This window comes from Trichechus manatus, unplaced genomic scaffold (assembly GCF_000243295.1).
Source record: "Trichechus manatus latirostris isolate Lorelei unplaced genomic scaffold, TriManLat1.0 scaffold00066, whole genome shotgun sequence".
Lineage (NCBI taxonomy): Eukaryota > Metazoa > Chordata > Mammalia > Sirenia > Trichechidae > Trichechus > Trichechus manatus.
The window spans coordinates 3,829,130-3,841,995 of record NW_004444002.1 but is presented as its reverse complement, the minus strand read 5'-3'; the positions used below and the strand labels follow the sequence as shown (position 1 = coordinate 3,841,995).

The 12,866-nt window shown below is 34.0% G+C and overlaps 1 protein-coding gene across 8 annotated transcripts in view; it reads right to left on the bottom strand.

The window, feature by feature from the left end:
* Positions 1 to 12,866, bottom strand: part of STAG2 (STAG2 cohesin complex component) — a 138,285-nt gene that overhangs the window by 47,050 nt on the left and 78,369 nt on the right. For 7 of the 8 annotated variants that reach the window (XM_004379591.2, XM_023734281.1, XM_023734280.1 and 4 more), the window contains 4 exons: positions 11,107 to 11,203; positions 6,416 to 6,492; positions 3,001 to 3,205; positions 688 to 839 (listed from right to left, as the gene is read on the bottom strand). In XM_004379591.2, coding sequence (XP_004379648.1) covers positions 688 to 839; positions 3,001 to 3,205; positions 6,416 to 6,492; positions 11,107 to 11,203 — 531 coding nt within the window. Of the gene's footprint in view, positions 1 to 687; positions 840 to 1,025; positions 1,535 to 3,000; positions 3,206 to 6,415; positions 6,493 to 11,106; positions 11,204 to 12,866 lie in introns of those variants that run through there. The other variant, XM_023734282.1, reaches the window with a different exon arrangement.

The following is a 12,866-nucleotide window of genomic DNA, read 5'->3' as shown; positions in this document are numbered from 1 at the left end:
TGCAAATATTTGAAGTCGACTGCATTACTAATTTTTTGAAACATCAGACCCTGCCTAGTAGAAATAAAAATAAACATCACAATTATCAGACTGAAAAATACCTTATCACCAGTGAAGGAGGAATTTCAATTGCAAATGCAATATCAAGAGAACTCAGTTACTATTATTTAGCATAAGGCTGAAAAAATTATTTTCCTTAAGGTGAATTTGGTGGTCAGTCATTAATGTTAACCAAGTGTTTCTGACTGTACAAACAACAGACTTAGATGCCATAAATAACTTATACTTTATTTTTCATAGTAATTTCACATTAAGAGAAACACCTCATTTTATGGTGGCAACAAGCTGAGAGAGGCAGTTAGGAGAGATTTTCCACAGTAGAGATGAATAATACTAAGGCTTAGAGAACTTGTCAGACTGGTACAGGAGCACACAGTTGAGACTACACTCCAGGACTCCTTACTTAAAGCCAAATAAATACGCTTTTGACTTCTCCACACACATAGAAAATATACCTGTAAAGTATTATTGGCATGGATTTTCAACAAAAACTTTAAGTTAGACACACAGGCAATTCAAATTATAAATTTAAATGTTTGAAAATTTTTTATATAATGAAATAACAAAGTTACACCATAATTAGTGGTCATATATTTAAGAGTAAAAATATTCACTATAAAAGTTTACCTCTTTCCGCTTTTGTAGCAGGAGTTCTAGCCTCTCGTTGGCTCGCTTCCCAATCATTTTATTCCGTTCTGCCTCATATTGTCTTTGTGTATTATCCATATTAATGCTAAGATTTAGTGCCACATTCACCAAAGCTGTCATCAACTTCATAGCTATTTTCAAAAAGGTAAAGTGTTGATTAGTCTAACAGATGTAAAATTTTACAATTTAAGATCTAATTAAGAGAAATTGAAAACATCAAGATGAGCTGCTCTGCTTCTAACAGAAAAGAAAAAGACAACTGCTACAAACAATAGCAGTAATAATAAAACAACAACTAATGTGTACTGGATACTTACCATATGTCAGTTACCTATGTTAGTACTTTTCATGTTATCTCTTAATCCTCACAACAGTCCTCAAAGGTAAGCATTATCCCCACATCATTCATGAGGAAACTGAAGGTCAGGGAGATGAAGAAACTTGTCTCAGATTACACAGTTAGTAGTTAAACCAGGATTACAAACCAGGTAATCTGACTTCAAGACTTCAAGCTCAAATCCCACTTTGCTATAGTATGGCCCTTACAACGATCGTTTTCAGACTCCATGATTCACCTCCTTCGTAAATTAGTTAATACAGCAGTCATTTAGCTATCTTTCTAACCAAAAGAGGCTTGACTGCTTTATATCCAATTATACTAGGTAAAAATGTTGAAGTTTTCTCAGTTATTTCCTTTAATTTTTAGTTCATGGGTGGTGCAAATGCTTATACGCTCAACTACTAGCGGAAAAGTTGAGGGTTCAAACTCACCCAGAGGCACCTTGGAAAACAGTCCTGGCGATCTGATTCTGAAAGGTCACAGCCTTGAAAACCCTATGGAGCAGTTCTACTCTGCACACATGGGGTTGCTAGGAGTCAGGGTTGACTCTACGGCAACTTAACAACAACAACCATCATAAAGATGATAAAGAAACTGAAGACTACACCTAGATGAAAGTTAATGTTAAGTGCAGAGTGAAAATGCCACTCAATAAAGTGCTTTCTAAGACTTCCTCCAGACCACCACCTTCTGTTACTCAATCTTTTTCCCAGAGAAGAGACTCTCATTGCTTGCATTTAAGTTATCAGCTGAAAGACCTGATCACTTTATCCTTTCTTCAGCTGACTCCACAGACTATTTCTCAGACCTGGTGCAATCCACAACACAGCAAAATGAAACTACATCTCAATTTGCTGCTACTAACTCTCTTAAAGAGATATTTCCCAATTTTCTGCTCCTGGCAATGTCCCATCTTCAGCAAACCAGCCAGTTTATCATTCTGATCTAAAATTATTCACCTTACACTACATGCTTTAATTTAGTTTAGCCATCAAGTTCTTGACACTGAACACTACCTTAAGTTCATAAAATAAAACCACATTCATATTTTGTGACTTCAAATCTAAAACCTATAAAGAAGATTGTCTGCATTTTATTTTGAAAAATGGAGGACTTAACATAAGTATATCTTTCATCACAGCTTTACTTCTTTGGGAAAATACTGTAAAGGAAAAAAAAATCCCCACAGAGAACGAAAAATTTTTGAAGGAATCAAAATACTTTATTATTAAGTCTTAGATTACTATAATAACAACTAAAGTCTAGTTGATTTATTCCAAATTCAAACCAAACAACACATATTCAATAATAGTGACAGCACTTTTACTTTAAACTGAAGGAAAAAACAAAAGATTTTATCAACACCAAATTCACTGCCTTAGAATTAATAATGTGTGGCTCAAAAATGTGACTTGTTTCACTTAAAATTTAAAGATAAAAAAAACTGACCCAGCCTAAAGTTATCCAGAAACATTTAAAAGAAAACCTACTTTTTGCAGTGTGATTAGAAGACTAGACATCATCCAGTAGGGGTCATCATACTAGAGACAAACTACAGCATCATCAAGATTACATATCAAAAACGGATGCCTCAATCCCACGTCTCCCCTCCCTAAGTTTGCTGTCAACATCCTCCATGACGGCACAGCTTTCAAGAATCCAACACATACCTATCCACCTCTTTCCCCTTGCTCTGACATAGTAACCGAGTGCGTTTCCCATAAGAAAATCATCATATACTAGCTATAGTATGCCTTCAGACGCCACACAGAAAATAGCATCTCATTCCAAATAATTCACCGGGGTGAAGAAAGAGGTGGGGGGGGGTCTTCTTAGTTGTCACTTTAAAAATGAAATTAATTTGAGTCACTATTATTTCCTTTATCTTTTAATGAGAATCTTTTTCATCTTTAGTCTAAAGCAACACACAGAAAATATTTCTAAATACTGACCTGCCAGGGTGCTTGTATGTCGAAATGCTCTGACTTGGGAGTCAGAAAGTCCAGTAAGAAGTGAAATTACTGTATCCATCATATACTCATCATATATGATACTATATTGACATTGCCTTACTAATACACCAATGAATTCACAAAAACTGGATTTGAATTTCTTCCACTGAGGACCAGCCATGGTAAGTGGATAATCTCCACTGTCCTAAAACAAAAATTTGAAACAACAATTTCATTTAAAATTCACGATTTCACAAAATTTCACTTGTTTTTGAAATGCTCTAGGCGAAAGCATGAAAAGACTCCTTTATCTCACCTTTCCTATCCAATCATCCTCCAAGTAGGCAGGAGAATACTTACTATGCAAAGATAGATGTTGCTTTGAACACTTCTGATCTTTTATTGAGACCAAAATGGACATTCTAGATGCACTTTAACCAGTGCAAATACATACTTACAACTCTGGGGTTAAAAATAAAATACTTCCCCCACCAAAGCTAAACACTACTCTCATAAGCACAGAATATACTTGTTAAATTTCTTTGAAACAAAATAAAAAATCAAACCAAAATTATATTTTTAAATAGATTCAAAATGATGAAATCATATTCTCATCTACAGCCTAATGGAATAATGTATGATTTATCCATCAACAAAAGACAATAATGTGTATTACTTTCATTATTTTCAAGACATCAAATAGTCAAAAGATATAAACAATCAAAGAAAAAGAGAAACTGAAATGTAGGTAGTATAGCCTTAAAAGACTGGTGCTCAGGTTTTCCTCTGCACAAAGATGGAGCATTCTCCAAAGAGGTAAAACTGAGATTCTTCATAACTCATTAGAAACAAGCACATCCCTAAAAAGAAAGGCAGAGACTAATACTATATAGAACCCATTAAAGTAAGGGTCTCTGACAAGAATATCCTAGAGACTTAAGGTAATTTATCAGTACAGTTTAGTAGATTTTTAGCAATTCACTTTTGTCATTAGAACAATATTTTTTAAGTCATGCCAAGGAAGAATTAAGTTTTATCCATATGGTGTTTTATGACTATTACCTAGCTCAAAAAACAATATACTATATAAAGACTATAAGGTACAAGAAGATACTTACAATACTGAACAAACTGATCCTAGAAGGCCAGTTATTAATCAATATAGAATTAAAACATTCACTACAAACTATCCAACCAACCCTATATACAACAGTAGCTTCCTCAGGAAGAACTAAAATCTTGCAAATAGAAAAGCTACTCTACACACATCCCAATCTCAAAACTTAAGCTACAGCAATCAAGACAGTTTGCTACTGGCATAAGAATATATAGATCCTTGGAATAGAACTGAGACTCCAGAAATAAATCCATACATGTATAGTCAAACTGATTTTCAACAAAGATGCAAAGTCCATTCAATGAAAAAGAATAGTCTCTTCAACAAATGGTGCTAGGACAACTTATTTCTACATGAACAAGAATGAAGTTGGACCTCAACCTCATACCATATGTGAAAATGAACTCAAAACGCATCAACGACCTAAATGTAAAAATTAAAATCACAGAATTCATAGAAAAAAATAGGGGTAAATCATCATGACGTTAAATCTGGCAATGGATTCTTAGATATGACACCAGAAGCATAAGTAACAAAAGACAAAACAAATTACAGTGCATTACGTTAAAAAACTTTTGAATATAAAAGGACATTATCAAGAAAAGTGAAAAAACAAGCCACGGAATAGGGGAAAGGATTTGCAAATCATACAGATGATAAAGGTTTAATATCCAGAATATATAAATAAGTCTTACAATTCAAAAAAAAAAACAGATAAACAACACAAATAAAAATGGGCAAAAGACTTGAACAGACATTTCTTCAAGGAAGATATACATATGGCCAATAAGCACATAAAGAGATGCTCAATAAATGCAAATGAAAACCAATATGAGATGCCATTTCATACCCAGTAGGGTGGTTATTATAAAAAAAAAAAAAGCAAGTGTTGACAAGTATGTGGAGAAACTGCAATCCTCATCCAATGCTGGTGAGAATATAATATACTACAGCCACTGTGGAAAGTGGTCTGGCAGTTCCTCAAAAACTTAAATATATTACCAAATTTACAAGTATATATCCAAGAGAACTGAACACAGTGACACTTATAAGCCAATGTTCACAGATACGTTATTCACAATACCTAAAAGGCAGAAACAATTTAAGTGTCCCTCACCAGATGGATAAATAAACAATGGAATATTATTCATCCGTAAAAAAGGGGTGAAATTCTGACATGTGCTACAAGGACGAACCTTGGAAACATTATGCTAAGTGAAATAAACCAGACTCACAACGACAAGAAATGTATGCTTCAACTTCTATTAAGTATCTAGAAAAGGCAAATTCATAGACACAGAAAGTAGAATAGAGTTTACTTGGGGGCTGCAGAGATGGAGGAATGAGGAATTATTGCTTAATGGGTACAGAGCTTCTGTTTGGAGTAATGAAAAACCTTTGGAAATAAATAGTAGTGATGGCTGTACAATATTATGTGTAATCAATGTCAGTGAAATACATGTAAAAATGGTTAAATGGCAAATTTTATATTACACACACATACATATAAAACATTTAATATCTAAAGGTTAAAAAAAATCATTACTCCTAATTACCTCTCAGCTACTTGGGGACTGATTAATGGAACTTAGTGATTATCAAAGCCTTTTTAACAACTCTTGTCTGTCTTTTAGAATGATAGTTGAAAGCTCCATCAGAATAAGAAAAGAAAAATGATCAAGTAATATTCAAATGAGACAAGGTTTACTACTTTAAAATTCATGGTGAAAAGTTTTGGGAGAGCAAAACTACTGGCAATGAAATACAGCTGTGAAAAAAGACAAAAGTCCCTGACCTATTTTTATCATTATTCTTATCAATCATATTTGAAACATAAAGGGGTTTTAAAAACAATCTATTTTTCTTTGCCTAAGCTCCATGGTTTCTAAAAATTAACCAAATTTGTATTTTACAATACTCCAGGATATGTTCTTGTGCTCTAAATTTTATTTCTACTTGAAATTTTAATTTTTTGCCTATAATGATAGCAGATACCGTTTATCAAGTTCTTACTTTGTACCAGGCACTGTAAAATGCTAAGCAATTTTCAAGCATTACTTAATTCAATCAGCATAACTTTGAGATCAGTATTAATTATCCCCAATTTAGAAATAATGAAATATGTCAAGACAACAATTTGTCCAAGATCACAAAATCATCATTTGATAGTCAAGATTAAATATGAGACCAAAGTTCTTACCCATTTAACAATAATACTCAGAATTTAACAATATATTCAATAGTAAATCAGGATCAACATGCATAAAACTATCAAAACATTTAGGGTAATAAAGTTACCTCATCAAATTCTTCGGTCATTTTTCGAATTATTTCAGAGTTCTGCATATGTCTAAACATTTCCGCTGTGACAACTCCTGAAATTTTCAAGTGTTAGAAATTAATACATGATAAAATGGAAAGAACAAAGAAAAGTTCCAGATCGGTCTCTAACACTAAGATGCCTGAAGTCACCTAATAAAGATATACTTGATGTTTATCATGATACTTGTACCACTCTCAATATGTACAAGACAGGTATCTTTCTTCCTAGCACAATCAGTTTTGGCCATTTCTAACTGACTTAACTTTATTAATGTCTGTAATATCGTACAGCCTTTGCCCCTTTAATATAAACTGTATGTAAACCTAAAAATGATAGGGAAAAGAGCAATAGGTAGAGTTTACTTAAGCAAGGCCTCTAAAATCCAAAAAGATCAAGAAAATATTTACTAAGTCTGAATCGATATGACTGCAATGGATTTTACTGTGTGTAGGCAACTAGATGCTTACAACCTCAAAAAGGGCTGCCAATAAGTATAAGTAGTAAATTGAAGTTCCCACTTCTTCAGGAGCCTGTATTCAAGCTGGAAATCAAGATTTAAAAAAAGGAAAGAAAAACTTTAAAGGCAGTATGTAATAAATGCACTAAAATGAGTGGCAATGCCAAGAAATACTACAGCTCAGGAAAAAAAAATCACCATAAAATAGGAGATCAAGAGCGGTTTTATGAAGAAGGTATCTGATTAAGGACATTTAGAATTTTAAAGAAATGAGAAGGTAGAGGAGGAAGGGTCTACGTCACAAGAAGTATCCAGAAAGAGATCAAACATCAGAAAAGGGATTTCTAGGAAAAAGTTATGAGCAGGAGACACTGCAGGAAGAAAATGTACATGGACTTCCACTGATAGGGCATCAGAACAACAAACATAAAAGCTGGATTTCTCAAAAACCAGAATTTCTATTGCTGGATTATTTATTTGCTTGCCAGTCTAATTAAAACAAATAACATAAATACTGTATAAACCAAACCAAACCAAACTTGCTGCTATAGGATAGAGCAGAACTGCCCCACAGGGTTTCCAAGGAGCACCTGGCGTATTCAAACTACCGACCTTTTGGTTAGCAGCCATAGCTCTTAACCACTTCGCCACCAGGGTTTCCAAAATACTGTATAGTAACATCTAAAAGGAGAATGCCTTGGTATAGGAAGACCAGAGCTATGTTTTGCATATGTATATACTATATGCATATCTAAAAATAAGTAACAAAAATAAAATTTAAAAAGAATAAAACTTCATACTCCCTTTTCCAATTCCAAACTTAAAACAACTGATACATTAGCTACTTCTCCATGGGTATGCAATTTAAGACTCTCTAGTAGCATAGCCGAGCCCTAGTGGCACAGTGGTTAGGAGCTAGCTACAGCTACTAACCAAAAGGTTGGCAGTTTGAATCCACGAGCCACTCCTGGAAACCCCACGAGGCAGCCTACTCTGTCCTAGAGGGTCGCTATGAGTCAGAATCGACTCAACAGCAATGAGTTTTTTTTGGAGTAGCAAAGCAAAGCCTAAAGTCGTAGAACAGGAACTAACATTCAGTGGGCCTGCAATGTGCCAGCCACTTCACATACATTTAGGCCTGGTACCAACCCTATTAAGAAGGTACTATGATCCCTGCTTTACAAATGAGAAAACTAAGGTTAAGAGAAGTTAAGCAATTTGTCCAAGATTATACATCTACATCATGCTGCCTCCCCCAGGTGAGATGGGTTTCTAGTGGTACCCTGGAACAACCCTTAGCACAACCTTAAAAAGAACCAAATAAGTCTTTAAAACATACATATATATATATCTCGCCTAATTTGGAAGAAAGCACCATTTCACTAGTGAAAGAAAAACATACTAGAAAATCTTCTTAAGAGTTTTTAATCTAGAGTCATGGATCTCTGTTCAAAATCTTCCCATACTTTATACCCAGGTCCTGTATACTTGGCTAAGCAAGACAAAGACAAGTAACTCAATCCCTGAAACACTTTCTATGAAATAATTGTGTATATATAAATTAGTCTCAAAACAAACCTGGGGAATAAATTTTGACAAATGCTCGATTTCTCAAGTCTCCATCTCACACGCCAGAAATCCAAAAATAAGCAGAAAAGGGTCTCTCAGTAAAAAGCAAAGTTGTTGTGTGCCTTCAGGTGGGCTCCAACTCACAGTGACCCCATACAACAGAGTAGAACTGCCCCATAGGGTTTCCCATGAGTCAGAATTGACTAGAAGGCACACAACAACAACAACAAATCTTTACAGGAGAAGATTAATAAGCCTTTTCTCCCACAGAGCGGCTGGTGGGTTCGAACCACCAACCTTTAGTAAGCAGCCAAGCACTTAACCATTGTGCCATCTGGGCTCCTTGAAGGGAAAGGAGCTGTCAAATTCCATGAATTCTTACTCCTGAGGCCAGAGTCAACGTGCCTTAACTGCCTTAAAAATGCAGACGACATGAAACAAGACTGTTACAAATTGATAAACAGAAAAGTGAAAGCTGACCAGGAAGGAAAGAAGGAAACAACACTGGTGGTAGAACCAATAACAATAGAGAGCAGTCTGAGGCCATTCAGCAGAGGGCCAACAATCTTCCACACCTCAACAGCTGCAGAAGACATCACTGTATTACTGTAAAATAACTGATGCTCATAATGGCGACCCTCAGTTGAAAGGAAAAAGTATGTTCAGCATATTTATGTACATTCATAATGTACTCTAATGCATTTATGAAATAATTTTATCAAAATTATTTTGTGTGCATTTTGAAAGTACTTAATGACCTAAACTTTGATTATGTGATAAATTTCTTTTATGCAGATTATTGGATTGCAAACTAAATATTATAGCAGTCCTTACGTCTAGCTAATAATTTAAGTTTACAAGACCTTCAATACGTAGAAATCCTGACAACTTGGTTTGTGACAAAGTATATCCAGGTTGAGTTAATAAGCCCCTGTTTATAAAGACATTAATGCCAGAAAAAGATTGAATCCAATAAAGGGAAACTGTCCTGACTATGGCCTTGTTTTAAAACTACAATTCAGAAGCCTAATTAAGAAATTAAAGCTGACTAACCTATGCTGTGACATGAAAGACTGAAGTTAAAAATTAGAATTTCAACTCATAAAATTTGTTTAGTTGTTCCACAATCAACCTTCAATTTTCAAAGAATGTAAAGAGAAAGGACATGGCTCTTGGTTAAATAACACAACAGATGGATACTTGTACCCTTCTACTCCAGAAAGATGGACATTAGTATAAATAATTTAAACATATCTCATTTTTCTGAAAGAGTCAACCTAGCTAAGAACCTTAAAGATATATGTTGCCATTGCTACATTCCCTCTGAGCAGGCAAAATAATTTTCTAACACTGAGTTGCAGCCACCTTTATCTAAGAAGTCAAGATTCAGTCAAATCAACTAGGCAGCTCTCTCTTTACTCTAAGGTTAAGACAGTTTCAAATTTTTCTCAAAATTAACCAAGTTAGTAGCATTATGATAATCACAGATTTTAGAATTTAACATATTTATCTAACTTTCAGGCCTAACACAGATCATTTTAATCAGCATGCTGCACTCACTGTTGCCAACAACCTCAAATAAAATGCATCAGTTCTTACAATGCTACTTGTTTACCAATTCAATTTACAGTATTTTTAAAGGCGTATTGCTGAAGTAAAGGCAATAGTTGTAAATAAAATTGCTTTTTGGATTCTTCTTTCCGATTTGTTTAAATCATTCAAGTTCTTTGGCATTCTCAACTTTTTTTTTTTTTTTTATCTATTTTTAAGCAACCTTCCCTCCAGACTTCTAATGCCCATTCTGGGGGCCAATTTCATAAAAAAAAAAGTTTAATACTCCTGGAAAACTCTGTAAAAATTATTTGTCCGGGCATCTTGTAGAATTTCAAGGATGGGCCAACTATTACAGAGACACAGGGCAGATCAGAACCAGTCCATGATCTTGATTCACTCATTTACTGATACAGATCAGGATGTATGACTCCCCAACTTATATAATTTTATCCCCCTGCTAAATGTCTCCCCTAAACATTTTTGTCTTACATAAGACATTTATTTCCATATTTTGTTCTTTCCCACTCCTTCTTCAAAATCTTTTAAAATAAAGTAAAAACACTTTAAACAAATCCCCACTCCAGTACCAGAGCTTCTCAACCTTTTACAACTAGCAATTTCATCAACATCTTACTACTTACTTTACTTACTTACTTACTTACTTACCTACCTACTTACTTACTTACTTACTGTCATTCATGGCACTTTATAATTCCCTGAACTTTACAATTCCCTGCCATTTGAACCTGTATCTCTTCATTATCTTCCTCCTCCCTTCTTAATCCATTTCATTGTTCCTAAAACCAGATGCTGAAAGTGGGAAATATATCTAATAACAGCAACATAACAATTATAAATTGCCACGTTTTTAGATAACTTTCACATATGAATACAAATATCTCAAAAGACTTCTGCCTTACTTTGTTCTTTGCTTTTTTTTCCTTAAACATTTTGTATGGGTAAAATGCAAATAATTCAACACCTTGGCATTATTTTCCATGTACTGTGCTAACATCTCTTTAGATAGAATAAAAAAGAAGAGACTATTTTTGAGGGTATTCTTCTTCCAAAATAAATATATCTTACCTTTACAGCCTGAACACTGAATAAAAAAGTTGATGAGGTCAAGAAGTGCTATATCTCGGTCATGCTTATATGATTCTATCCAATCATCTACCACCGACTACAGCAGAGGGGAGAAAATAAAATTATTAGCTTTTTATAATAGTCTAAAAATCAATTAAGTCTGATGAAAGTCATTAGCATTCAACATTAAGTGGACTGTTACTTCAAGTTAACATACATGCTTATATACTGAAATTTAAAGTTAAATTTTAAGCATAAATAAAAAGAATCGAACTGAATAAAAGAATCACCTGACAGTACAAAATGAAAATCAATCTTCCTATTTATTTTGCATTACAAGGAACCTGAAATTCAACTATGAGACACAAGTCTAAAAAGTGTAATTACTTATTATTTGCTAATAACATTAAATATATCCTAAAAAAAACATTAAAAGTTCACATCCATATTTCTTTCTGGCTAAAATATGGTAATATGTGGTATTTAAATAGTCACACTGCAATGGAATAAAAATGAAAAGTGAATGCCTGGGTCAGGGAGACAGAATGTTTTTTTTTAAACAGTGAACACTCATAGTCCTATGTTAATAAAGAAAGTCAAATTAAAGACTAAATAAAAGTCAAAAGAAAGTAAGACACTTCATGGATCTGAAGACTTAATTTGCTCCCCAAATTGACCTAAAGATTCAATGCAATCTGTATCAAAATCTCTTTGCAAAAAGTGAAACGCTGGTCATAAAGTTCTTATAGTAATGTAAGGGACTCAGAATAGCCAAAACAATCTTGAAAAAGAACAAAGTTGGACGACTCACATGATTTCAAACCTTATTACAATGCTACAGTAATCAAGATGGTGTGGTACTGGCATGAGGATAAGACATACAGATCAATAGAACAGAATGTCCAGAAATAAAACCTTAAATTATGGTTAACTGATTTTCAACAAGGACGCCAAGAGAATTCAATGGGGAAAGAATACTCTTTTAAACAAATAGTGCTGGAAAAACTGGATATCCACACATAAAACAATGAAGTTGGACCCTACCTTACACCATACACAAAAATTAATTCAAAATGGGACACAGACTGAAACGTTAAGAGCGAAAGATTAAAAAATCTTAGAATAAAACATACCTGTAAATCTTCATGACCTTGAGTTACACAAAGCCTTTTTAGATACTACACCAAAAGCACAAGCAACAACAACAAAAAAAGATAAACTGAACATCATCAAAACTAAAAGCGTCTGTGCTTCTAAGGACACCATCAAGAAAGTGAAAAGACAATCCACAAAGTAGAAGAAAATATTTGGAAATTGTATGTTTGATAAGGGACCTGTATCCAGAATATATATAAAGAACTCTAACAACTCCATAATAAAGAAAAATAGTCCTTTTAAAAATATGGGCAAAAGATCTGAACAGACATTCCTCCAAAGAAGATATACAAACACATGAAAAGATGCTCTACATCATTAGCCATGAGGGAAATGCAAATCAAAACCACAATGAGATACCACTTACACCCACTAGGATAGCTATAATCAAAAAGCAGACAGTAATAACAAGTATTGGAGAGAACGTAGAGAAATTGGAACTCTCATATACTGCCAGTGGGAATATAAAATGGTGCAGTCCCTTTGGAAAAACAGTTTAGCAGTTCCCAAAAAAGTTAAACACAGAGTAACCAAATGACCCCAGCAATTCCACTCCTAGGTATATGTACCCAAGAGAAATGACGACATACATCCACACAAAAACC